Source organism: Danio aesculapii, chromosome 21 (assembly GCF_903798145.1).
Source record: "Danio aesculapii chromosome 21, fDanAes4.1, whole genome shotgun sequence".
In the NCBI taxonomy this organism is placed as follows: Eukaryota; Metazoa; Chordata; class Actinopteri; order Cypriniformes; family Danionidae; genus Danio; species Danio aesculapii.
Genome location: NC_079455.1, coordinates 25,623,475 through 25,650,154, shown reverse-complemented (window position 1 = coordinate 25,650,154; position 26,680 = coordinate 25,623,475). Strand labels below are relative to the sequence as shown.

General features: G+C 36.1%; 1 protein-coding gene across 1 annotated transcript in view; it reads right to left on the bottom strand.

The window, feature by feature from the left end:
* Window positions 1-26,680, bottom strand: part of nnt (nicotinamide nucleotide transhydrogenase) — a 59,893-nt gene that overhangs the window by 24,971 nt on the left and 8,242 nt on the right. The window contains exons 4-16 of the mRNA XM_056445745.1: window positions 26,080-26,297; window positions 23,743-23,830; window positions 23,468-23,556; window positions 21,492-21,679; window positions 18,035-18,168; window positions 16,720-16,911; window positions 14,617-14,770; window positions 13,191-13,352; window positions 8,876-8,986; window positions 6,509-6,654; window positions 5,395-5,590; window positions 3,362-3,595; window positions 1,135-1,295 (exon numbers count right to left, since the gene is read on the bottom strand). Of these exons, the coding sequence (XP_056301720.1) occupies window positions 1,135-1,295; window positions 3,362-3,595; window positions 5,395-5,590; window positions 6,509-6,654; window positions 8,876-8,986; window positions 13,191-13,352; window positions 14,617-14,770; window positions 16,720-16,911; window positions 18,035-18,168; window positions 21,492-21,679; window positions 23,468-23,556; window positions 23,743-23,830; window positions 26,080-26,297 (2,073 nt within the window). The remainder of the gene's footprint in view (window positions 1-1,134; window positions 1,296-3,361; window positions 3,596-5,394; window positions 5,591-6,508; window positions 6,655-8,875; window positions 8,987-13,190; window positions 13,353-14,616; window positions 14,771-16,719; window positions 16,912-18,034; window positions 18,169-21,491; window positions 21,680-23,467; window positions 23,557-23,742; window positions 23,831-26,079; window positions 26,298-26,680) is intronic.

Below are 26,680 nucleotides of genomic sequence, written 5' to 3'. Positions count from 1 at the left end.
GTACCAGTCAGTGGAAACGAGCCATAAAGTAAATAAATAAATGTAAATATTATCCCGCTTGCTTTTTGAGCGTTGTTGAGCGAGTTGTTAAATGCCTATGATTGGTCACGCACTCAACAGAAAGGGCTGCGATTGGCTCTAACGCTCAGTGAATTGCACACAGTGAATTGGACAGAGTGTCTGCATTTTAATCACTTGCGCTCGCCTCCCTCGTCATAGTATTCTACAGCCACATAACGCATATGAGATAAAGGACATTAATACGTAATAAACTGTTATGATTATTACTGAACTGATACTGTACTTTCCGCGTCTGCATCGTGGTGCATAGAAACAACAATTAATTTTGACACCCCTAATATCCAGTAACAAATACATACAATAAATGAGCTCAAAGAATGAGGCTAGAATTTTTTTAAAATGCTTTTCTTTTGTATTTTTTTTCCACTACATTTGCATAATTGTACTGGAAAAGTGCATAAAACCTCCATATCATCTATTATATATGCTTTATATCTATAAAGTAATGTAAGATTATAATAGTGTTGTCCTGCCAATGTCTACTGAAATTTTAAAACTGTTTATTTCTTGCTACCATTAAAGTGCTTTTGAGCACATTCTTAAACGCTACTGATTTGCCATTGTGTTGGTGTGCTCAACAGAAATAACTGTGATTGGCCATGAAGCTCATCAGTTCATCACTGTTTAGTGTGTGCAAACACGCATACAAACACTGGAGCTGTTCGATCAGCTAGTCTGTTTATGAACTGATATTAGAGCGATTCACTGATGAATCAACTGATCTTTGTGACTTCGTGAACACCGATGCAGGGACACTGGAGCGGTTTAAATCAGTAAACTGATGAGCTTCACAACCAAATCACAGTCATTTCTACAGCGCTTAATTGTTAGCGGGTAATGTACGTTTTTAAAGTTCAGTATCGTGACAATACTAAAATAATAGCATCATTTTATATATGATACTCTAACATTTACAATAAACAACATACACAGGAAAAACAAACAAAAACAAAAATAATACTCTTGCTCCAAAAAAAGGGAAATCAAACTGAACACACAAAATTCAACCAGGCCAATGTTTTTTTTCCAGAGAACCTGTATGTGTACCCTTACCATGACAGCAGAGAGAGCGGACACGGAGCCCAGGCAGGTTATGCCAGTGGTGTAGCTGGGATCAAGCATGTAGGGGATCATGCCGCCCACACTGGCTGCCATGAGGGTGGCGTTCAGCGCATGACGACCAGGAAGCATTAGAGGAGCAGAGTTCAGGAGACCTGCATGAGCAGAACACAACACATTAGCATTCCTTAAGCAAAGATTCACAACTGTACGTCAGCTTGTTAAATAGCATCTGCTAGCGCACAGACACACACACATCAGTGCAAGACAAGTATGTGTGTAGGGAAAACTCAGTAGGAGCTGAATCAATTACACTTCTCTGCCGAGTAACAAGTTAGCGATACAGTTGGATTGGACGATTATGTACTGTATTGTACACAGGCCCCCTTTTAGGCTCAAAGAAAAACTAACAAGGATAAAAATGAGACTTGTAATCTGCTTTATCAGCAAAGGCCTGCAGGCTTCAGTGCAATGGGAAAGCTCCTGAAGATAATGCGTTCCAGCTTTGAGGGACAAGTGGAAAATGACTGGGGGGCGGTGGGACTAATTAGTGCCAAATTCAGAGGGGTTCCGCCTGGCCAGGCTTTAAACATGAGGCATGTGTGGCACCGGTGGGCTGCTGGGGTTAACAGCGAAACAAAGACAATGAAGACCTGGAGATCTATACCAGGGTCTACATGATTAATTGAAATTAAACAGAACTATGACATGGTTTAGTACGGTTTAATTAAACAAATAAATGTAGAGCAGAGTGGGTCACTGTGTTTTACACATCAGTTCACTGCTTCGCATAAACTTGTGTCTGTTGCAGATTTGGGTTCCTTGTAACGTGCACTTGGGAACATAACATGCGCCAACCATCTTCCCACATTTGTAATTAGAAGTGTCAGAAACCAGCTGCTGTCAACAAAAGAGAAGCTTTTGCGCTCAGTGTGGTTTTCCTCCACAATAAAAGCTTTATGTTTTGACATTTGAAAATTATGATTTTTTAATTATTGGTTTATTATTATTAACAAATCATATTTTTTTATTTCCATAAATTAAGTGAAATATTAACTGGACAAATAACCATTATTTTGTAATTATAATTGATTATTTTAATTAAAAGTATTGTTTATTACATATAACTATTATTATTATTACTACTACTCCTACTACTACTATTATTATTATTATCAGTAGTAGTAGAAGTATTATTACTACTATTATTATTATCATATTTTTTAATTTCCATAAATGAAGTGAAATATAACATGACAAATCATCATCATCACAGGGTTGTAATGATACTGGAATTCGATACCAATCGGTACTGTAATCTTAAAAAACTTCCTTTTCCAGCTAACATTTAAGTGCTGTGGAGCATGTTCTTAAACAGCGCTGATTTGCCATTGTGTTCACATGCTCAACAGAAATGACTGTGATTGGCCGTGAAGGTCATCGCTTCACCTCTGTTTACCGAGTGTAACCACAGATACAGGGACATGCTCCAGTGTCCCTCTATCAGTAGTTGGCACTCAGTAAACAGCGGTGAGTTCGGTGAACTGATGACCTTCACGGCCAATCACAGTCTTTTCTTTTAAGAACATGATCAACAGCACTGAAATGTTCTCAGTAAATGGACGTTTTTAAGATTTCAGTACCGATTGGTATCGAATTCCAGTATCTTCGCAACCCTACGTCAGCATCATCTTGTAAAATTAAATTCTTATTTTTAACGCTATTAACTATAGCATCTCTCTCCAAAATACTGTTTAAAATAAGAAACATTAAAAATTATTATTAATAAGAGAAACACATAAGTGAAATTACAATAAAATCTAAAAACATATTATAAAATACAATAAATCTTAGAAAGCTGTATAAATATATAATTAATATATAATCAATTGCTTTGTAATGTTGCAGCTATACAAAATAATAATAAACCAATAAACAAACAAACAAAAACAAAATTGTGTGAAATTATGAGGGCTGGTTGAACAAAAACCAAAAACCCTTTCATTCCTTCCCCCTCATGTTGTTCCAAATCTGAAGGGCTTACTTACTTCTTTGGAACAAGATGCTGAAGTTGAAAAAAAGTTCTTCAAAAATGTTATCTTTTTGTGCTCCACAGAAGTCATATGGGCATTCAGTTTTGGCGCAACATGAAAGTGAATGAATTATGTCACTTTTGGTAATCTATCGCTTTAATTATTTTACTTTTCTAAGCAAGCAGTACCTTGCAGTTTGCCGTAAGCCACCAGAGACCCACTGAAGGTTACTCCACCGATGTAGGTGCCCAGGTAAGCCACGATCTTAGTGAGGTTGGCAGCAGGGTCGGTGGCAAAGTGAGGATACTCCACCATGTACTCGGCCACGCAGGTAAGGACAGCCGCCAGACCCACCAGACTGTGGAAAGCGGCAACAAGCTGTGGCAAGTCTGAAATCTGGATCTTTTTAGCAATGGTCAAACCTGAAAAGTGGAGCAAACAATAAAGAAAAATTAAAGGTGCATTAAACATTATTTGAAAAAGTCTCGGAACGAGTCTTAAAACACACTTGCAGCCAATCATCAGCCAGGGGCGTGTCTAGAAGAGAACAGGAAACTGGCAGATCCAATACAGATAGATAGACAGCAGTTAAATGGAATTGGACGGCAATTTGCTTTGGTTCTTTTTGACAGATGAGTAAAATTGTTTGCGTTTGGTTTCACACCACATCTGTGTTGGCTTTTTATTGAATATGCTTGTCTTATGCTCAGCTTGTTTCTTCATTTACAATCTTTTTGTCACATCAGCTATGATAGACATCAATTTCCACACCACTACCAAAATGTGTCCAAAAAAAGTGATTTATTAAATGGAACACTTTCTGTCAACTAACAGTTTAGTTTTAGTGGTTTGAGTTAAACAATTAAGCTTTAACAATTTTAATCCATTCAGCCAATTTCCGGGTCATTTTTAGTTTTCTGTAAATGATTGAATCGGACTAGACCATTGGAATTTCAATCAAGAAAAGCTTGACTCTGTAGTAACCATGTACTAAGGTCATAAGTTGGCATTTTCTGGGTCAATATGGCTAGAAACTATATTCTCATTCTACTGTAATAATTGAGAAACTTTGCTGCAGTACCAAAACAATAATGTTACCTTATTACCTAAACAGAAATACCCCGGTACACCTGGTGGCATTTCACAACTTTACGCTTTTGATATTTGCTTGTTACAGGAGAAGTGCTTGATAAAAAGCATTCACACTCTATTTGTTAACTGGTAGTCTTGTTTATCATAAAGTTCAGACGTCAATAAAACAAGCAGCTCCACATTCATCTCTCCTCCATGCATCATCACCTTCATTATGAATACATGTTCACAGAGAGCATCTTGTACTTGAGCACCACCAAGTCATGTTTACTGTAACTTCAGCAACTCCAGTCACAGAAAGAAAAAATCTGATTGGTTGACCATTTTTTAACATGATGCATCAAACCAAAAAAAAAACAAGTCTGAGGCATTTTTTAAATGATGCTTTACGCCTGCCTTTTTGCACGTTATTTATTATCAGTTATGAGTTTATTTCCAATTATCAGCAATAAGCATGAGCAAAAATCATCCTGGTGTGCACAAGCCTTTACATTTCAAATTAAATGTAGTCTTTCATGTGATTCAATTCTAAAACTTTATGGTAATAGAGCACATACTACCATCAAACACCTGAATTACTATAGTAAGACATGTCACTTTCACTTATTGATGACATCATATGCAGACTATGCCATCCCTGTAGTCCAGAAAAAATAAGGACAAAGCCCTGTTGGGTTCAGGTATGTTTTTGTGCTATCAATAATCAGCATTCGTTTAATGCACCTTCAAGACCTGCTGGTAAAAGGGTCAGACGTCAAGAAGTGGCGTGTGTACATGTGTGGATGTGAATCTGGAGTGCAGGTTTGAGGAAGTGTGCGTATGGGGCATATTTAGGCTGGGCTGAGACCTCAGGGTTTAACCATCTGGAATCAAGCAGACTTCTGGTTTGAGCTGGGGCTGCTCAGGACGGTTTTAAACTAAGTTCCAGCAGGTTTCCAGGAATAATTAGCAATTTAGATTAGACATGACTGACTACAAAGCGCGATGCCGTGCTGTGTGACTCACACGACCTGATGACCATTACCTAGGGTTGCAGGGAAATGACAAAGGTTATTTGCATACACATACTATGTTTAAAGGCCGCTGACTTTATATATTAAAAAAAAAAAAAGTGCAGGCATGTACTCACCAGCAGTGCCACCCACCGCCATGGCTGCACTCATCTGTGCCATGAGCTCAGGAGAGGGTTTCAGCACTCCAAAAGTGGCTGCAATGCCTCCAGCCACTCCGATCATGCCAAGGGCGTTTCCGAGACGGGCTGTGGACTGTGTGGACAGACCCCCCAGAGCCCCCACACAGCACAGGCCAGAGCCCAAATACATCATCTGTTATCCAGACAGAAAAACCACAGGAAGTTAGGATGCACATCCTCCCAAATCCTGTTCTCTTTTGCTACAGAGTAACTATATTTACATTAGAAAAGCTTTTTTTTAACATGGTAGCAATAAAGCTGAATTTAGCAGGTCTCAAAGAATCTTCGATATTTTTGTCAACCAAATGAGTCTCTTCATAAACCAGTGTTATTTAAGCATCATTTCTAAACTATGATATTATTAATTAATATATTGACATTTAATTTTATAATTTGGTTTAAAATGTGAGTTAGCAATTTGAGTATTTCAGCTTATTAGAAATGCCTCAATAACTTAAAAACTTCAAGTTTAAAAAAAGCTAAACAGCTAGGTTCCTAGGAAATATTTTACATTTTCATTTTGTTAAATAGTTAAGAATATTAATCATTTAACCAAATTTTGACCAAGTTAAAATATTTGTAATATATTATCAGTTGTTATTCTAATTTAGGTTTTTAATTATGCAATACTTGTATCATTTTCATCTTAATTTCAATAGACATTTTATTTAACATTTTCAATGCTACTCCAAAAGGACTTTACAAGTTATTATTTGCAACGTTGAAATACTCTGAAATCTGCCTCAAATCATGCTGTTAAGTTAACTTTAGGCATACTTCACACCCCAAAAGTATTCTGTCATCATTTACTGACACTCCCCTGTTTGTTCCAAACATATTTGTATTTCTTTCTTCTGATGAACAGAAAAGATATTGTGGGAAAAATAAAAAGCTTGAAACTGCTGGAATCCATTTTTTTACTCTATTAGAGATTTATCAAATTATATACTTTTGAGTTCAGTGTAAACAGTTGAAACCACATGAGGAAGAGAAAATGGCGAGTACATTTTTGGTTTTGGGTGAACTATACTTTTAAGTAACAGTGTTTTACCTGTTCAATGTTGTATCCGCTTTGAAGAGCAACCCCATAACCACCAACAAACAAACCAGTAGGTAGAAGATACAAGTAGTTGTACTCTGGAGGATCAGTGGGCCGCTTGAACATGTCCAACATCCTCTGAGTGACCAAGAAACCACCTGATCAAATAAGAGAAACAGTTACACAAAGACAAACAGTACACAAAGTTAAATTTCAACTTTAAATAACTTTACATTTTTATTACTTAATATGATAGAACATCAAAATTAGGTCATTTTTAGCTTTCAACATTGACGTGAAATTAATCAAAGTGGCTGGATTACATTTTTTTTGTGGTAGCTCCATGTGATCAGATTTGGACTTATCTAAAAAGCTTTAAACAAACCTTTTCCGGTGCACACACTAAAAGTTGTTAGACTGAATTAGACTGAATACATCGTAAATTCTGATGTTCCCTGCCATTTGCGCTTTGGTGTCAAAAACGTATCAGTCATATGGGCTCGTTAAATAACTTGGATTTAGATGTCCTTTGAGTCTACCAAGTTTCATTTTATGAGAAAATAATACTTCAGTTTGATGGTTTCAGGGCTCTACATTTCAACTATTACACAAAAACGTACAAATTGCTGCATAAATAAATAAAATTAATGATTGTGCTCCTACATTTTTGACAGTGGACCCATTTTGTTTTTATTTGGCCCCTCTAAAAAAAAAAAAAAGTTGTGGATCCTGCGGTTTACTTTGCTAGATGGTGCGTATCAGAACTGCCTCTATTTTTAAATCTACTCAAACCTTCTCTTCTCATCGACATTTTATATTTTTTTGACTTGATGTGCAATGATTATTTATTTTAGTGAACCTTCTCCATTTTGCAGTGTGTTTTATTGTTCCAAATTTTTATTGTTCACAAATGAGTTGACTTGTCTTTGTTTTTTACTCTGTGCAGCACTTTGGTCGACTAAACTGTTGCTTTAAATGTGCTATACAAATAAACATTTTATTGTAATGTATTGATATTGCATGTGATGATAAATAACATTTGAGGATAAAATTGTATTTAATTGCACTAAATTTGTATTAAAATAAATGTATTTGTATACAAAAAAGTATGAAAAGTATGATTAATTGTGATCAAAACTCGACCATTTCATAATCAAGAAAGAAAGAAAGAAAAAGGTAAACATCAAGTCATTTGGGTGTAAATGTTGTAATTGAGTAGCAGATGCCATGAGGAATGACAGGAGACTTTCATCTGCTGCTCATTAGTGAAGTATTTTTAAACTGCCGTGTGATTGCATTTACATTCATTTTCCTGGCTTACGCCGGGCTTAGCAAAGCAACTTACCAGGACGATTACCAAACCAAAGCTTTTCATTTAATACTCAGACGGATATCCAGTTACACTCAAACCTTAGTGACCCGTTACTCTGAGGATCCAGGTGAACTATTTCGACTAAGAAGCAAATGCACTCAGACGGTCGAACACGACATGTACGGCATTAGAAAAGAACGCTGCATTTTCCCACAATTAAATGTGAAGGATATTCAGACATTTCAGCCGGGCCCCAAGAATAAAATATGTTTTCATTCCCGCCATTAATGGAGCAGGTTAACCATAAATTCCTCCTCTTTATTGAAATTAAATTGGAAAGGGCAATTGTTATTTTTTCCCCTCCATGCACTTGTAACAATAAAAAGAGCACACAAAAAAAGATGAGAGGAAAAAGCGAGTAGAATGTTCATATTTCTAACTTCCAAAAGGTTTTAAATGGAACTGAGGGATGAAATAGTGCATATTAGGAATGGAAATAACAACAAAAAATACACCTGAAATTAAACACCAGCTTTCTGAGAAGATAAATATATAAATTCAGACACTTTATGCGCCCTGGAGCGCGTATCAAAAAGTTGTTATTGTAGCAAGATGAAAAATGTCTGTAAAAGTAGCCTAGTAGCATGCCATTAAATCACCAACACACCCTTTGACCTGGATTGGCGTCTCGGATGAAAGAGTGGCTGGATTCAGGATGGCATTTTGGCCACCTGCCCACTTGAAGCCATTTTCTTCCTGCTTAATGGCTCTGTTGGTTGGGTTTGAGCAGAGGCTGATTTATGACATGACCAAGGCTCTTTGAAGCAAAACTGCCGTGCTGACATTTCCTGCTTCAGGTGTGAGGTTTGACGGACTAAACTATTCCACCTGGACGCTGATTTTCTCATGAACACAAGATACAGGGCAGTCGGAGGGCAGCGAATCATACATCGACTTTTAGACACTGGCGCTTTGGTGGTGAAGTTTTGTCTTTCGTTTTACTGTTGGCAGGTTATCGTAACCGTATTATGTAATCGTAACAGTAATCGTGTATTGGGTGCACTCACCGGCGATGTTGACGGAGGAGATGAAAGCAGCGAGTACGGCCAGAGTCTCAGCTGTGCTGCTGGGGAGATAGCCACCACCCATGAGGGACAGACCACCAACAGCGGTCAAACCTGAAAACACACAGCATCCATGTCATCACAAAGCAGAAAAATAAGAACGCACATCTAGTTCATAACGCATTTGTAAATTTTGATTGAAAAACCAATGTGACCCTAGACCACAATAGTAATGATTAAAGTAAATTATCTAAATGTATTTATATGCATTTTAATATTCTGGGTAAGGTATAAGATCTAAAAATGTTCATCTTACTAAATATTATCAGGCCGACAATTCCCCCAATTCTGATAATTCTGAAATTTTTGAAAATCCTGAATCAATATTGGAGTTACTTTTGCACACTGGTGAAGGGACGACACCATGGCAATAGTATTTCATTTAGACAGCTAATGTTCTGTTTTAAAACTGTCACACAAAAGCTTTTGTAGATTTGTTGTTTTATGAACGGGTTAAATGCACGGAAGTGTTGTTCAGCCACTGAAATCTCCCGGCGAAAGATTGTTGTGACTATTTTCAGCTTCATAAGGGACCTTTTACAGCATCGATAATGTAGATTTTTATTTAGTTTAACAACAAAACATAAGTAAACAGTACTATTCCGCCTAGCCTGCTTTACTGAGGTGAAGTTGGTTTTATATTCACATCACATTGGTTCATTGTTGAACTATGACGACCTGTGATGTGCTCCCTATACTGTTTACCATGCTACTCTGAATATTCGGTCTGAAATAGCATACAAGTATAAAATTTATTCATAGTTTATTTACAAATACATATTTATGTAAAATGTTTCACTTAAAATAATAATGTCTTGATGTATTTAGAAAAAACTACACATTTATTTTCAAAGTAGCTTTAAAAAGCAATTTTCCAACTATTTTCATGCATTCAAACATTTTCCTATGGCTTAGCCCCTTATTTATCACGGGTCGCCACAGTGGAATGAACCGCCAACTATTCCGCCATATGTTTTACCTAGCAGATGCCCTTCCAACCACAACCCAAAACTGGGAAACATCCATACACTTGCATTCATACACTACAGCCAATTTTGTTTATCCACATGTCATTGGACTCTGGAGGAAACCGGAGCACCCAGAAAAATGCCACGTCAACACAAGGAGAACATGCAAACTCCACACAGAAATGACAACTGACCCATCCAGGACTCGAACCAGTGACCTTCTTTCCAACCATTTTAAAATCAAGTATTTTAAAGTACTGTAAAAAAGTCTTATACATAAACATTGCAGTTTTTCCCTGTTTTAACACAATATTTTTTTCTTTTTTCCTTTTTTTTCGGCTTACATTGCTACACACTTAAATATTTTAAAAATTTCTATTCAAAGACTAAATTACATTTTTGTTACCCAAACACAGAACGTCCACAGGAGGACAATAAGCTAAAATTGAGCCAGATGCTGTAGCTGAGTAATAGTGACTAATTAAGCATAAACCGATAAACATCTTGACAATTTGGCAGATTTCATGCAATCCGTTTCCAGATTTACTCCTAAACGGTTAGTGGTGACTATTTTAAGCAATGAAAACAAGTCCCAAAACAACAGCTCCTGTCATTTCCTAACTCCACCAGACGGCTGACACCAAATGTACAGCAGCACAGCACTCTCAGCGCTCAAAACAAGTTGTTTGTAACTCATTCTGATGGGGAATTAACGAGGACAACACTGGCATCCCTGAGGGAAATCTGATAACCATCACCTCTATAATCGTTTTCAAATGCTTCCGCGGCATCCACTCGACTGACCCAACCTGAGGTGGCCCTGTTAGTTAGCGCTATCTTAAGTCAATGAAGTGTGTAACTGTTGGTAAGCATTTCCTCTCACTTTGTAATTCCAAAGTAACAATTGATCACAGACCAGCTCGCGGGCCGAGATCACGCTACCACAACACTGCAGGAAACGCAACAGACCATTTGTAAACCGACGCAGACACGAACCGCCACACACGCACCCAGAGCTCTAGGTATCAGTAAAATAAAACCCTTGGATGGAAATGAAAGATGTCGGAGCTTGCCTAGAAACGCTCAAATAGATGGCTGGATAATATTTCGGCCTTTCTGTGATCACTGAGAATAAAAGCAATGAGGTATTTGGAAAGAAGGGTCATTTTAAAGAAATCACACATTCGTTAGCTCATGAGCATGTGACCAGAATGGACCCAAAAAAAAAAAATGATCTCATAGCCTGGGATCATTCCATGAATATCAGATGATGTACAAACGGTCATATCAGGAGATGAAGAGTCACTCTGATTCACCAGTTTCAGGTAGATTAAAGAACTCTAAGCCACCAGGAGCAAAAAGAGAGTAACTTTACACTTCAACACTTTCGATGAGAATGAGAAATTCCACATTAGTGGCTTCACGTCTCGCTCACTTTTGTGAGAGCTTCATTACATCTGGCGCTTAAATAAATCCAAATTCCTGCTCAGTCACGTTTACACAGTTCAATTTCAGTGTCAAATATGAAACATGGCTCATGCGGCTGTCTGGAATACTAGAATCTGATTGGTCAGTCGTGACATTCCAAGCTATGTTTTTCAGAGATAACAACCACTAAATAACACCGGCTCATCCGGGTACTTCGAATCATCTTGACCATCAGTAAACACACTCACATACTTATATACCAATGTCTGTCTCCGTGGCCATTTTTAACTGTTTAGGGAAACAATGTGACTGAATAATATGTAGGTTAGTGTATACTCCATTTAGCCATTTTAATTTGTCAGATTTGCCTTTAATGAAAGAATTTAGAAACTGTTAGGGCTCAGAAAAAAGTTGAGTCAAATTTTTACATTTTGTAGCAAGTGGCTATGTAAGAAATGGGATAAAGTACATCCAGGCGGTAGTTTTCATAGAATTTAACTCTTCAGTTTTATACAACATCCATCAAATTCATGTCAGGCTGAAAAATAATCCTGTCAGGTTTTATTCTGGCATAACAACTGCCAGGATGTATTTTATCCCTAACATAGACACTAAAAAAGGGACTGTCTCTAAAAGACTAATAAATTATTTTACAGGAAGTGCGCAGTAGGTCAAGGGAAACTAATTGCTTTGGTTGATTCCTCACACTCTCGATGTGAAGTTTATGGCTCTTGACATAAAGGACTCTTTAATGCAGACCACCAAGAACTTCGTTAAAAACAATGAAACCTTTCCTGGTTTCTCAGCCCGCTGCGAGAGATGAATAAAAGCTTAATGAAGCACAGAAGCATCCTTGATGTGCCTGGCTGATGATGATGTGGCCCTGTGAGGACCTCAAGTCTAGACTAATGAAGAGCTGAATTTGCTGCTTAACGGGTGGGCCATGTCAGGCCATCAGAGGCGCTAAGTCATTGGTGGTAAGAAGAAAAATTAGGTGACTTTTTCTGACCATTAAAGGAAGTGGGTAATTCACACCTACTTGAGAGCCCCCTGCAACTAAAGGGCAAACTCAAATGAAGAAAACCAAACTCTTTGATGACCTGTACTTGAGATGAAAGAAGACCCTGTGACAATGCTAAAGTATTTATATTTTTGTACCCAGCATTTATTCAAAGTAAAAAAATATATAGATATTTTGATGAATTTAAAAAAAATATTTATTGTCTTTTCATTTGAATTTATAGCAACTCAGTGTGTTATCTTTAATTACTTTGACAGAACTATAATAATTCTAATTCTATTCACTTTTATTCATTATATTTAACTGATTATACCTGCATGGTTACAGATTCAGTTTTAGTTATCTTAAGTTTAATAAACCTGATTTTCTGTAACAAGCTAAAGATACAATAGTTAAATAATTAGATAAATATTTTCCACTTCACTATTTACTTGTCCTCAAGTGATTCTAAACTAAGAGTTTGAGAGATATTTTGAAAAATGTCAGAAACTGGTAACCATTAACATCCATGGTAAGTACAAAAAAAAAAAAAAAAAAAAGAAAAACTAATAATAATAATAATAATAATAATAATAATAATAGACTGGTTATATATAAACTGTTTAAAACACTTCAAAACCTCATATTTTGTGTTAAACAAAAGAAAGTAACTGACAGAAAAACAAGGGTAGAAAAAATTCTAATAAATATCCTGGGTGAACTCCCCTTTCAAAAAAATACAGTTCTTGTGTTTTTAGCCTCCTTTCATGCAATATTTTAATGTAACCTATGAGAAAACTAGTAGATACTTTTGATTACTTGGAAAATGTTGTACGGTTTCATTCCTAATTGAAGAACTTACCAGAAATGGCATTTGTAACAGACATAAGTGGAGAATGAAGGGCAGGTGTGACGCCCCATACGGTGTGGTATCCCACAATTCCTGCCAGGCCAAAGGTTGTTACCATCTGCGTGAAAGCAGCATTGGGAGCACATAGTCCAAGACCGATCGCTGTACCCAGACCTGAGGAGAAATAAAAAGATGTCAAACATTTCTTACCATAATATTTTCTAAACTGGATACACTTGTTACTCCAACACTTATATAGAATTTTGTTTCTTTTTATATATTTATATTACAATGTATTAAAAATATTAAATTCTTAATTAAACCTTTATTTTCCTTCCATTAGTAATACTTATTTATTCTGTTATTTAATCATACACCCTATATAAGCTTATACCTTCAAATAAATAAACGTTTATTTAAATGCATTTTACTTCCACCTACTAGATATATGCTAACATAATTATACATTAATGAAATATAAAATATATTACTAACTATCTTACATAGTTAGGAATATTTCAAAATAAATGACAGTATATTTATAATAATTAATAAGACAATTTAAATATTATTGCTACTTTTATCCTTCCACTGATATTGAGCAGCATTTTGTTATTGACCGCTCACAGCCGTTGGCCATGTGGGTAAGCAAACCGCTCCACCGCAACAGACATACACAGCAGGAGGAAGCAGGGAGAGAGAGAGAAAAAAAAAAAAAAAAAGAGTGCAACAACCAGCACTTTATCATCCCAGTTTCCTGGCATTCAGATGCCAGAACCAGCCCAGGTGATGTGGAAAATAAAACAACTTGTGCTGCAATTAGGTGACCAATCGCAGATTTCAAAAGCCAGCGATTTCAGCTTTTCCGAGCAAAAGACAGGATTCCCCATTCCTAAGCCCGTACAGAGACAGCAAACCATGAAAGGGCAGGAAGATCTCATTTGCATGTTTGTTTATCAGCCGGTGTTTATTTACGTGCAAATTGTATTTGCGGCTGGTCTGAGTGAGGAAGTGAGCTCTTTGAAGAGAAGCCAACATTGCCTTTCCTCACACAAGTGTTCCTCAAGCGTCTGCAACCAATAGAATTCATTTGTGCACCGTTTGGTTAAGCAAGGCTTTTTTGGAGTCTAATCACATCTTGGGACAAAGCAGGCCAAACAGGAGAGCTGCTATTTTTGGAATTTCTGAGCAATGCAAGATCGCTAAAGTGGATAAGAGGAGGGAAAATAAAAATCGGATTAATCTCAAAGGCAATAAAAGAGGGGCCGTTTTAAATGTACACGACAGCCTTATTAGCATAGTTCAATGTCAGAGACCACCAATGCAGCAGCCTTTTCCCCTTTAAAAAAAAAATAAATGACGGGGAGACGCTTCCATCTTAACCCAGAGGGAGCTGGAGAGATCTGGTGGGAAGAGGAAGGCATGGAGTGTGTTTTACCTCCAGTGTAAAGCCCAGCCGTGGTGAGGGTGGCTCTGAAGGGTGAGACGGCAGCTGCTTTTTCCTTCGCCAGCTCCTGGACACTCTTTTGTTTTGGAGGGGCTGCCACTGGTACGTTCTGAGGTTGCGGTGCAGGGAAAAGCACTTTTCCATCCTGTAGACAGACAGAGAGAGCCAGAATTCAAACACCAGCACTCAGGTCCTTGAAAGCTCTTTGAGCGCCAGAGTGATATTGAGTCATAAATTAAAAACGAATCACACCCTTTAAACTAAAGGGGTGTCAAACTCATTTTAGGTCAATGGTCAGTTTGGAGAAAATGTCACTTAATGCAGGCCAGATTCGTGTAGGTGTTAAACAGTGTATATACAGAGATTACAATAGTTCGTTTCATTACCAAAATCTAAAACCAATACGAAAAGTTTTTTTGGAAAAAGCAACCAAAGACTCTCTGTGCCTTTAAAACAGTCCAATAGGTGCGTAAACCACAAAAAAATCATGAAGAATAAAGCAACTAAAAGTTTGCACACACTCAATTTCAAAAGGTTTAGTGTTTATTGTTGTCAATGCCAAGATGAGACTGCTTAATTTTGTTACCCAAATCTGACATAAAATGATCATCAAAAACCTTTCTTCCCTGTGATTACGAACACACAATGGTCACTGTCAATAACTAACTATTTCCACAAAAATCAACATGTAACATTTTTCAAGGGTAATACTTTACAACAAGGTTGTATTAGTTAATGTTGGTTAATGTATTTACTAACATGAACACACAGTGAACAATACATTACTACAGCATCTGTTCATGTTAGTTAATGAAAATACAGTTGTTCAATGTTAATTCACCTTAACTCCCGGTGTATTAACGAAAGTTTACAAGCATGAATTTGGATGTTAATAAGGTATTAGTAAATGTTGAACTATAATTAATAAATGCTGTACAAGCATGGTTCATAATTAGTTAATGTTAGTAAATACGTTAACAAATGAACCTTATTGTAAAGTGACCATTTCATGAAAAAAGACAACAAATGTATCTTAAAAAACTTCTCTAAAATCGGTGCAAAAAAAAAAATAAAAAAAAAATAATCAAAACTTTTTTAGACTTTTTACTTCAGAATCTACAAGTTTAGCAGCTGCCTTGACTATAATTTAAAGGGCCAACCCCTTCTTTCAGTTTAAGTCTACCTCGGAATTTTTTCCAAAAAATGCTCAGAGATGGGCACAAAGCTCTGCGAGAAGAGGGAGGATTGGGAGTGGCCAGCAGAGCAAGGGAAAAAGAGGGGAGCGAACAACTGTTGTCAGTTAGCTCACAAAATGGGACACAAACAGTGAGGAGACGCATCATTTTATAGTTTACGAAGTTAAAATACAAAGAAAAAAAACCGCAAGTAATTTAATGTCCTGCCACATTTGTTATTCGTAATTTCATATACACATAACCACAATTTATATCATTATAAAGATAATCGTGTATATATAAACACTAAATGAAGAGGACTTCTTTTCTCCTCAATTCCCGGGTGTGAATGCTGACACAGTGGATAGCAGTGCAGCAGGTCTCTTGCCCTGTCTATTCCAACCATTAGCCCTGCCGGTAATCCGGATGATTTTAAACATAGGCCTACAGATATATGCGATGTGTCTAAATGGTAACGAACTATACTGATAAAAGACAAAGTTCACCATTCTCCAATTCTCTTACAGCTCTCCTGACAAAAATGCTTGCTGCAAACCAACAGCTTTGCTGTATCGGCCTTGACAGCGTCGCAGAGAAAAACATGCATCAAACCCCGTAAATCATGGAACCAAACACATACTGTACGACCCTTGACGTGCTCGGACGTGGTCTCACCCAGTCAATGGGTCTCACAGCTTGGCAGGTCTGCTTTGCTAAAATTTTCCATGATAAAAGAAAAAAAAACTATTGCCCTGGGACAGCCATATAACTCCCAGAAAAAAACCAAGAGAGATTTTGCTTCTGATAAAGTTTTGTTGCATGCAACTGAAAGCAATGTTCTACCATTTTAACATGAACCCTTCAAACACAAAACGTCATCCAACAGTATAAAACAATATTGTAAATAAAAAAGGTTTACCTGCATAACAACTGAACCTCGGATGACATGGTCCATTGTGCCAAAATCAAACTCGTTTTTGACATCAAAGTAGAAGGTTTCCTTGTCCGGGCTAATGGCGCGGATGAGTTTAGTGATGTTGTTAGAATATAAAGTGCTGGCTTGAGTCGGGAGACGACTTGGAATATCAGTATAGCCGACATGGATCACACCCTAGAGCAAAGACGACAACAACATTTTAGTCAAACAAACATGACTGTACACTATTGTTCTTCTGCTTCTAAAAGAGGTTTCTCTTAAGATGAACGGCATTCCTTTTATAGGAAAATGTAATATTTAGCCTTCAACTGCAATATCAAACTTGTAGATTTTCTTTTTGACAGGTGAGCTAAAATAAAGTACCAGCTCCTTTCTCTGATGTCTAATACTTAAATATTGCATGGATAAATAAAATATGAAGCCTTATGCATTATTATGGGGATGAATCTCTTTTACATTAGGTACAAAAAAATTACACTCTGGAGCATTAGGATGAAAATGTTGCCATTGAAACCTGTTAAAACTACAGCATTCCAATGGCAGTGTCTGTGTGAAGGCACAAACCCAGTTAATACACAATTTAAACATCTACAATATAAACGGAATGAGACTACATAACACAAGAAGTGCTTTACAAATTCAACACAAATACTCCTGATCAATGCGTGAAATGCAATAAAGAGATTTCGCTTATAGAAGTGCCCTTTGGTTGAAGATTTTTAGGAGAAAGTTGTAAAATTATCCATGGTATTAAAACTATACAAAATAATAATATACCTAAATGTCCACAACTTTGTATTATAAATACTTTTCTTGTTACAAGCATTTACTAGTTCACTGGCATTGTTATTTTGGGGGTCATGGGCTGAAAAGTTTGGGAACCTCTGTACTAGATTATGTATTCATTTTTTGTGACACTACACCACAAAAACAATAATGTGAAAGTTATTTCTGATCACTGACTTATGCTAAAAACCACAGTGTAATAATAATAATAATAATAATAATAAAAATAAATTGTATGGAAAAAAATTAATGTAATTTTTTTTCCACCTAAAATCAGTGGCAGTCTGTAAATTAGTTTTGGGTCATTTTCATTGGGAATGATGCTGGTAAAGACATTAGTGCCAATGAAAATGTAAAGAAAATATATAAAAGTCAAATAAACACATGTTTGTCCTTTACAGACTCGTGTAGACCGTTTGATTTGAGGCATAAGGTTTAGGAAAGAACACAGAGTGTAAGGGGTGTTTGCAACAATATCTGACCCCAAATGATCAAGCTGTAGTGAACTCACTTTGTGAACAGACAGTTCTCCAGGAACCGTGGTCTCAATGTTTCCCCCTGCCTCTGCAGCCAGATCCACCACCACTGAACCATCTTTCATGGTCTCCACCATTTCCTTAGTAATCAGCACAGGGGCCTTCCGACCTGCATAATAATTTCAGCACAGTGAGACTGCTAAACCAAAACCATGACTGATATGCATTTAATAAGGCTCCTCTGATGTGCTTTTTATCCCTGCAACCTAATATACAGATAAGCAGCTTTGCGGCTTGTTGGTTTTAAAAGAAAAATGTTCTGATAAAAGTGAAACAGACTGAATGGGTTTTACCAATCCAAGCATGTTCAAAACTGCCAGGTATGCAGTTTGTGTAGGAATTAAGTACGAAAAGTCCAACCGGTGGCTCCGTAGCTTAAGGGATGGAAATAAAAAAAACACTGGAGTGTGCATGAGCATGCAAAAAGGCTCAGGAACTGATTTTGGAGTGCCAGCAGGTCCTGAAAAAGCAACAGCGAGTGGAAAGACAGCATTTTCCCAATCTAAAGCCAGAGCGACCCAAAGCAACTCTTTATGACACTCACAAAAACTTTGTAAACATGCTCTGCTATGGACACTGCCTGATTTTTATTAGATCTTGGTTATTGAGATTAGGACAAAACATGTTTCAAATAAACATGAAGCACATCTGCAGCCACAGAGCTGTTAAATTGGTAATTATGCTCTATATAATTAGTTATGCCTGGTAAACGGTTTCTCTTTTCAAATGCCAACGAAAGCCATACAAGTATTAACTTTAGGATTTGGAAATAAACCAGGATCAAAGTTAAAAGAAGAATTAAGGGATCTCGTTGTATCAATTATTTCAACAATTCATTCAAAATGTTTCATTTACAAACAATGCAACTGATTGTTCGTGAACAGATCATTGATTCATTAACTTAAACGGTTCATTCAAAAACAGATTTATCTATGAAACAAATGCCATGTCGCTCTGAGAAGCACATGATCCGGATTTACTTGGGACCATTTTCATTAGAGCAAAATAAATAAATTTATAAATAAAAAAATTTAATATATAAATAAACAGAAAATAGGCCATGCTCAGATGCTGATTTATGAGGAATCTGCACTATTGCTTGTGTCTCATTACTGTATCAAATGTTTTGTTTTTCTGATATTAAAAATAAAAATCCATACAGGGGCATTTTTTATGCTAATAATTTGAATTATATGGTCATATTTCAAACTATTATTCAAATTATTAAAATGAGCTTCAGCACAGTCAATAAATTTTAATCCCCAGCACTAGCCATTTCTGTTTATTTTGAACAGGCATAAGTGTTAAACAGTGTATATACAGAATAATGAAAAATAAAACTTTATATTTGGACTGCATATTAAATATTCAAAGATTGAGACCAACCCACTTCTAACAACAGAAAAAAAAAACAGTAATTGTGCATAAATTCAGTAAGCTTCTAAACTGAAATCTCTCTTATGAAAATGCTAACACTTACTGAAGGTCTATTCATAAGAGCAGGTGCAGTGAACAATATCTGATCAATCTTGTGCGTGTGAGTAAAGAAAATGATTAACTTGCTTTCCTATATAAACACGGTTGCTAAAATTGCGTGAAAACTTGCGCCGTCTGCAGCACCTCACACAAGAGTGGTGCTCATTGCTCATTAATGTCAGTAACATTGCAGTGGACTAAAAAGAAGAACTCTAAGGCAGGGCAAAAGTTGCTCGTGAGCTTCTGTGTACCAAGTTAACATTGCAACATGACCGAACCATTGATGCGCTCTTTGTGAATAGCTGCTAAGTTGTTGCACTGCTGTAGTCCTTTCAGCCTACCTCAAGGACTGGTATTTCAGGACTGACTGTATTCTTCATGTAAGCTTGTGAACCGTTTCTTATGGCCCGAAGCTTATGGCAGTTTCCACTGCCAAAAGGTACCAAAAGTCGAATCGTACCATACCACTTTTTGGGTACCCTTTCGGAAGGGTATCTAGCACAACAAAAGATTACCTAAAGGCAGAGCAAGACGCAAAGCTGAACGCTATTGGTTTACAGAAATACATCACTAGCTTGTGCACAAGGTAGGAGAATGAAAACTAAGGAAGCGGCATTTTTAAATACACAGCCGAGACATTACACTGTTTCTTTTGTGAGTTCGCCGCACGTCTAGGCATGGGCCGGTATAAGATTCTGATGCTATGATAACCTTAGGTAAAAATATTAGGCTTTCATGGTACCACGGCATTGTGATCACAGCTCTAAAATATGTTCTTTTTAAATGTCTGTTAAAAAAAACTAAAGTTTTTTCCCCTTTGAACACAACATATTTTATTTTGAAAAACATTTAAAATATTTTGGAGCAGTAAACATGTCAGGCTAAATAGTTCAAATCATTGACTTCTGCTGTCTTCATTTGTTTCAAAAACACTGATTTCTTCACAATTTAAATTTTTTTTTTGCTGGAGATAGTCAAAAAAAAAAAAAAACGGTACATAAAAAATAAGTAAATAAATAAATAAAATCATACACATACCTTAGGAACAGTATAGCAGAAAATTTTGGAGGTTTTAAAACTGTAACTCTTCCAAACCGCAGTATACCTTGAAAAGGTTATCGCCCCATGCCTACGCACATCTATATTTGAAATAACGAGCTGCTTGAGCTGACGATAATAACGTGCCCGTGATTATTGAAGTGCTTATGACATCCGATCCTTTCAGAAACGGACAAACATGAGAGTGAAGAGCGAAAAAACCAAGCAGCTGGAAAAAACAAAGGAGCAAATAGTTCTTTCAGCATCCTAAAACATGAACAAACCATTGGTACCCTTCTGGCAGTGGAAACGCAAGCCTGATAAAGGTGAACTATACCATACTGTACCACTCAGTGGACACAGGCAATAAGATCCAAATGGGTGAGCGAAGAGCATCCAGCATTTTCGGCTTCATACCAGATTTTTAATTTCGGTGCATATTATCTTGTAATTACGATATTGTAAATATTTTTGACTTAAAAAAAAAAATTACACACTCCTTATTTGCAATTACAACATTCACCTTCACTGAAAGGAATATATAAGTGAGGACTTTTTAAAAACAATCTTTTACAGCTCTATGAGACTCTAAGAAAGACTTCATAAGCATCTGATAGTACGTTAGACCTCCTGTGCGTCACAAAAAACAATCTTAGAAAAATATGCAATGAATTTGTGTGTTTTACAGAAAAATATCAGCATATGGGTTTTTTTTTTAAATATAAGCCTGAGTAAAGAGAAAAACGTCAACTTTTGGGTGTGTTAATCCTTTAAAAGTCAAACGATGGAAAAATAAGAGCATAAGCAAACAGCACATCACTTAATATCTGCAAGCCCCAGCACACGCCAAAGGGCAAGTGATGGAAAAACTGCAGAAACTGCAGACGGAAAGGGAGTGAAAAGTGCAGGTGTGCGTACCAGGGATGAGTGCGGTAGTGATAATGATGTCAACATCCAAACACTGCTTGGCAAACAGCTTCATCTCTGCCTCGATGAACTCCTTGGACATCTCCTTAGCATAACCACCCTGACCTTCTCCTGACTCCTTGATATCCACCTCAAGTGGTTCAGCGCCCAGGGACTTAAACTGCTCCAGTGCAGCCGCTCTGAAATAAGACAGACAGACTCTGTGACCAACACAACACTGCCATCAAGAGGACATTTGCTAAAACGCAAGCTCATGTGGCTTTCAGGAATCGGTGAATCATTGTTAAAAAAAAAAAAAAAAGTGAAAATATGTATAAACACTCTTTAAACACTCTGAATAAACACGTTAAACTCGACTTTTAATGTTTTAGTAAAATACATTTTCTTAAAAGTATGTATTTTCAAACAATTTGGAAGATTAGCAGTGGTTTTCTTGCATGAGATCTTTTTATGGTCTTGTTTTTGGGAAGGCAAAAAAAAACCTTGCAGATTAAACAAACATCGTGAATCCAAAGTTGAGCAGAACAATGACTCAACACTCATTTATAAATACTGACAAAAAAGGGAAATAACAGATGTGCTGGTGGGTTAAAAGTGGAGAGGAAAAAACAAAACATGCTGAAACTTTTGATGCAAGCAGCAATCGTGCGGGTCAAAAAAGTAGTAGCATACTGGAGGGAATAAAAAAAGGAGCATTAAAATTTGGCAGTTGTGTTGGTGAACTTTATAATACAGGAGCAAGATGGATCTGTGAAGACAGCGCCCCCTACCACCAGTGACTAAATTCATACACACAAATGCCAAATTTAATGCAATTTTAAACAAAAAAACTGTTCTGCATTAGAATCAGAAAAGTTTCTGAATAATCTAAAAAAAAGAAAAGAAAATTTTGAAAATGCATACATTTTAAATACACCCAGCATTGCATCATAGATCATTCCAATATGCTGATTTTGCCACTCAAGAAGCATCAAGTTTGAAATCAGTAGTGGTTAACACATGCTGTACAATCGGAATTTGCAGGAAATTAGTCGAACAATAAATCGACTTGAGTTTTGTTCCAATTAAAGAGGTTTACTCAGGCAGTATAACAATAAACTATGGTCAAAAAAAAAAAACTGTTGCGCCGTCTTTCTTTCACTTTAATAGCTCTTAATATAATTTAAAACAGTCCAATAAAAGCAAAGGAAACCTTTACAAACAAAGGAGTCGGGGGAGAAAATCAGCGAATGTACACAACTAAGCGTAAACTGTACATGTATTTGAGCACTGGTATTATTCAATTATATTAAAATCAATTTATGGCTCTTATACATGCATTATTTGTAAAAATAAATGTTACACACATTTAAATTTGATTGATATACACAATTCAAAATGCTGTTATGGGCTCCTTGAAAACTCAAGTTATTTTAGTTTTAGTTTCTTATATAGAGTAATATTAACAAAAGAAAAAAGTTATCTCTCCCAACAATTAAAACTTTCAAAAAACAAAGAACTCTTAAATGTTAGTAACAAAAGTTACATTTGACAACCATAAAACTGGAGAAAAAAAAAAGACCTCTCCAATTGTTTTGTTTTCTGATAATTATTTTATGTAAGCCAAGGTAATAAATCATTTTTAGTTATTTAGTGTAAGAAATTGTATGTTGAATTTAAAAAATAATAAACGTAATGTTTATTTGATGCTCATCTGATTTGTCAATAATGACTTTAAAAATTGAGGTTACTGAGGTTGAATAGAAAATGTATAAGTTTAAGAATTCTATTTTATAAAAAGTGCCATTCATTTGGTTTTAATTACTTAATCACCAAATAGATTCCTTTTTTTTTTTTTTTTTGTTTAACAGCACTACAAACTAAATGTTTTTTATGGTCACCTGGTCAATTAAATGCATGTAAAATTAAAAAAAGTTCATTTCATATAGAGGAAAAACACCAGAAGGCGACTTTAGGTGAATTTTTACCTGGTATCGAAGCCTCTGACAATGGCACCCATAGCACGGGCAGATCCAGCAGCGGCCAATCCAGCCACTCCACCTCCAATGATTAACACCTGCCAATAGGAACAGCGTTTTTAAAAATTCAACCTCTGAAATCAACAGAAAAATCTAATTTAAAGAAAATATGAACAGTGCTTATATCTTCATCCAAGATCTAATGGGACAAGTGTACGGCAATGAATCAAGTAAACTGGAAAGCAAACAGTAAGGGCATGTGTGCGGGTTCTGCCAGCGAATACCTTAGCAGGAGGAACCTTCCCTGCGGCTGTGATCTGACCAGTGAAGAAGCGGCCAAAGTTGTTAGCTGCCAGGACCACGGATTTATAGCTGCCAACAAAAACAGACGTGCATCAGTTGCTGCTGCTGCTGTGGCAGAAATCAAGATATGTTACACTAGCCACAAATATTATTTTATTTACAATATTGACATTTAAGACTTCAGTGAGCTGGCCACAGCAGACTGCCCTGTTAAATTCAACTCCATCCATTTAGAATAGTTCAATTTTTATATATAAAATACACTAAAGGGGCTTTGAAATGTTGCATAAAGCAGGCTCATAAATGAACAAAACCTTTAGAATATTAATAAGACTGGAAAGTTTGGTGCAAGTGTGACAGAACTGAAGAATTCTGGCTTAATGTATGAGAAAAGCAGCATCTGCTTGTGTCTAGGTCTGTCACAATAATCAATATATTGACTTATTCAATATATTGACTTATTGCACAACACATGTCTCAATTTAGTTTGGTGATGCAATATACATCGTCCATGCATAAAAAACAATTCTTATCACATTTTAGCTGATTGCACAACATCTCTAGCTCTATTGGAGCTGTCAGTGTCAGTCTGGTTATATAAAAACACTATAGTGTTTACTATAAACTGCTATAGTATATTTTCATTTGGGTGCCTGACGAATGAAAATAGATATGTTACCATTTTCTCTAGTTCATTTTAAGTAGGACATTTGTTAAATTTAGAATTATTATTTATTGGTTTAGGACAGACGTTTTCACATTCTGACTCCAATGCCTAATTAATAAATTGTTAAAAGCACTATAATTGAAATATTCTTAAGAATAAATTATTGTGTGTTTTTTGAAACTGTTTACTTGCATCATTATGGGCCCAATTCCAATTTTATTTTTGTACCCCTACCCTTCAAAATCTACCGCACAGCACTACAGAACCTGCACACATCATCGCGATCTCTTGCTTTATATGAGATCAACTATGGTGACTGCTGTAGTTATTCTAGTTGCATTATTTTTTGGTATTTATCTTCATGAAATCACTGAAGGCAACGATATCATGTTATCATTATAATATCATGTGGAAATAAGATCGTAACTATACTGTGCATTTACACCCTGGCCATATTCATCTATGTAAACACACGAAAACAACATTAACATTATACCAGACACTGTAAAAAGATCATTCCCTGCCACTAGACTTTTCTGACAGGGTATTTGAGTGTCATCAAGTGACAGATTGTCGTGGGACTACTATACAAGAGTTATTATGGGTTATAGATAGTGAAATTTAGCAATTTTTATTTTAGGGTTTTTTTTTTTTTTTTTTTAACTATGACCGTAAAACACAAACGAGGTTATGAATATATTAAAACATATGCTTGTTTGATGTAAACATTCATAAAAATTACAAAAAAAAAAAAAAAAAAAAAAAAAATATATATATATATATATATATATATATATATATATATATATATATATATATATATATATATATATATATATATATATATATATATATATATATATATATATATATATATATATATATATATATATATATATATATATATATATATATATATATATATATATATATATATATACTAATTTGTGCATCTCCTGACTTCCGTGTGCAGCCATGCTGCCGTTGTAACTGGTGTATTCTGGGAAATTTTCTTAGCCCTTGGTTTCGAGTGTGGTCCTGAAAAATAGCTCTTGCCCTTAGCCCTACGCCTTCAAGCTAAAGAGAATAGAGACACCCCTTCACGTGAATGCACAAAACGAGGGGTAGGAGTAAGGGGAAGGGCTAAGAGGTAGAATTGGGATTGGGCCATAGTGTCAAAATGGTCTTAAAATGACAATAATATTGTTTAACTCAATAGATTTTGGTGCTACGTATATATCGTACCAAAAAAAAAGATATCGTGACAGTCCTACTTGTGTCTGTTGAAGTATATTACAAAACCTATGTTTAAAATGTAATTAGAAATCTCCATTTTGGATGGTTTCTTTCCACTAGTTTGAAAGGCAGCATATAATATCAAATTCTGAAAAGTCTAAAATAACAAAACTGGCCGGTGCATGAAAAAAGAAACATTTTTTCCTGCAGTGACCTGTCTTAAAAAATATTGCAAATTATTTTTTGCTATTTTTAGTATTATAATTACTACAAAACCACATTATAGATTTAACAGCAACAACAATACCTTAATTTTTTAAAACCTACAAATACAGAAAATACTTTCTATCATTTAAAAAAAATTACAATAAATAGTCAACTGCGTTGTTTTATTTTTTGCTTTAGATGGCCTTACCCAGCAATGTTGGCCATGGAGCTGAGGGCATCATAACCCTGAGCAATAGTTACACGGGGCACCTGGTCCATGGCCAGGACAGTGGCTTTGCGCTGAGACAGCACGTCCATCAGCTCAGGGTTCTGGGCAGGATAGATGAAACTGACAAGCGTGGCTCCTTCACTCATCAGGCTGGCCTCATGAACTCCTAGAGCTGGGTTCAACATAGGGGCACGAACCTGTGGAGCACGGGAGGAGAGAATCAGTGGGTACATTTACATGAAGATTAGTAATCAAGTTACTTATTCCAAAGCAAACAAGATTATGATTAAGGCATTTAAAGGAGCTGCTTTTAGAATATTCCTTTCATGTTTTTGTTCACTTGTTCATCCTGAGATAATATGTAGGTAAAGTCCTAAACCAGGGGTGTCCAAACTACGGCCCGCAATCAGTTTTGTGGCAGCCCATGAGGCTTTTTCTGAACATTAATAGAATCTGGCCCGCTATACAAAATTGAACGCAACTCAATAAATAACCCCCGGGTGTCGCTATGACATGCCTTCAATTAGGCAGCAGTTCATGTTATGAAGTAAAATGAACCGAACAAACTGGAAAACATAAT